General features: G+C 34.2%; 1 protein-coding gene across 1 annotated transcript in view; it reads right to left on the bottom strand.

Annotated features, from left to right (window-relative positions):
* The window catches only part of LOC107661542 (ATP-binding cassette sub-family B member 7, mitochondrial-like), a 64,089-nt gene that overhangs the window by 56,829 nt on the left and 6,490 nt on the right, over positions 1 to 770 (bottom strand). The window contains 2 exon segments of the mRNA XM_016451171.1: positions 238 to 312; positions 421 to 501. Of these exon segments, the coding sequence (XP_016306657.1) occupies positions 238 to 312; positions 421 to 501 (156 nt within the window).

Below are 770 nucleotides of genomic sequence, written 5' to 3'. Positions count from 1 at the left end.
ATTGCTCTTTTGTTGGTTTTGATTGCTTCTATTGTCCTCATTTGTAAGTCTCTTTGGATAAAAGCGTCTGCTAAAAGACTAAATGTAAATGTAAGACCCAAAATTTTGGAATAACAAGCACCAATTAATATTGCACAATAAGCCAAAGAATGGGCTTTAAAAATATTTTGCGTTAAAAATCCTCAATATGGACTGAATCTCAATTATATACATATGAGAAAAAAAAAAAAACCTTACCACATTTTTGGGGTCTGCACTGAGTCCTCCACCTGCGTGGCCGTGCCAGCACTGTCTCTCTGGAATCTGCAAATACTAAAACACACCGACTCTCTAACACTTCTGACAGCAGACTGCATTTCACTTATTGTGCTAAAGCATGAATCAATGTCATGAAAAAAAAAAGTCTTATTTTCCACATACTTTTCCTGCTTCTAAGATCTGTGGGCTGTTCTGAGCTCTGCTGTTGGACCACGTTGACGACGCTCGGCTTTCACTTGACAGCTGAAAGAAAGTCAAGAGATACAAGGTAAGAAATGTTAAATAGAATATGGAATGTATATTTTTAATGTTTTTTTACAGGAGTTTCTTCTGCTCATCAAGGCTGCATTTATTTGATCAAAAATACAGGAAAAAAACATAATATTGTGAAATATTATTATGATGTAAAATAACATTTTTATATTTTAATATACGTTAAAATCTAATTTATTCCTGTGATGCAAAGCTGAATTTTCAGCATCATTACTCCAGTCTTCAGTGTCACATGATCC

This window comes from Sinocyclocheilus anshuiensis, unplaced genomic scaffold (assembly GCF_001515605.1).
Source record: "Sinocyclocheilus anshuiensis isolate Anshui unplaced genomic scaffold, SAMN03320099.WGS_v1.1 scaffold731, whole genome shotgun sequence".
NCBI lineage: Eukaryota > Metazoa > Chordata > Actinopteri > Cypriniformes > Cyprinidae > Sinocyclocheilus > Sinocyclocheilus anshuiensis.
The sequence above is the reverse complement of the archived record's forward strand: the minus strand, read 5'-3'. Positions and strand labels throughout refer to the sequence as shown.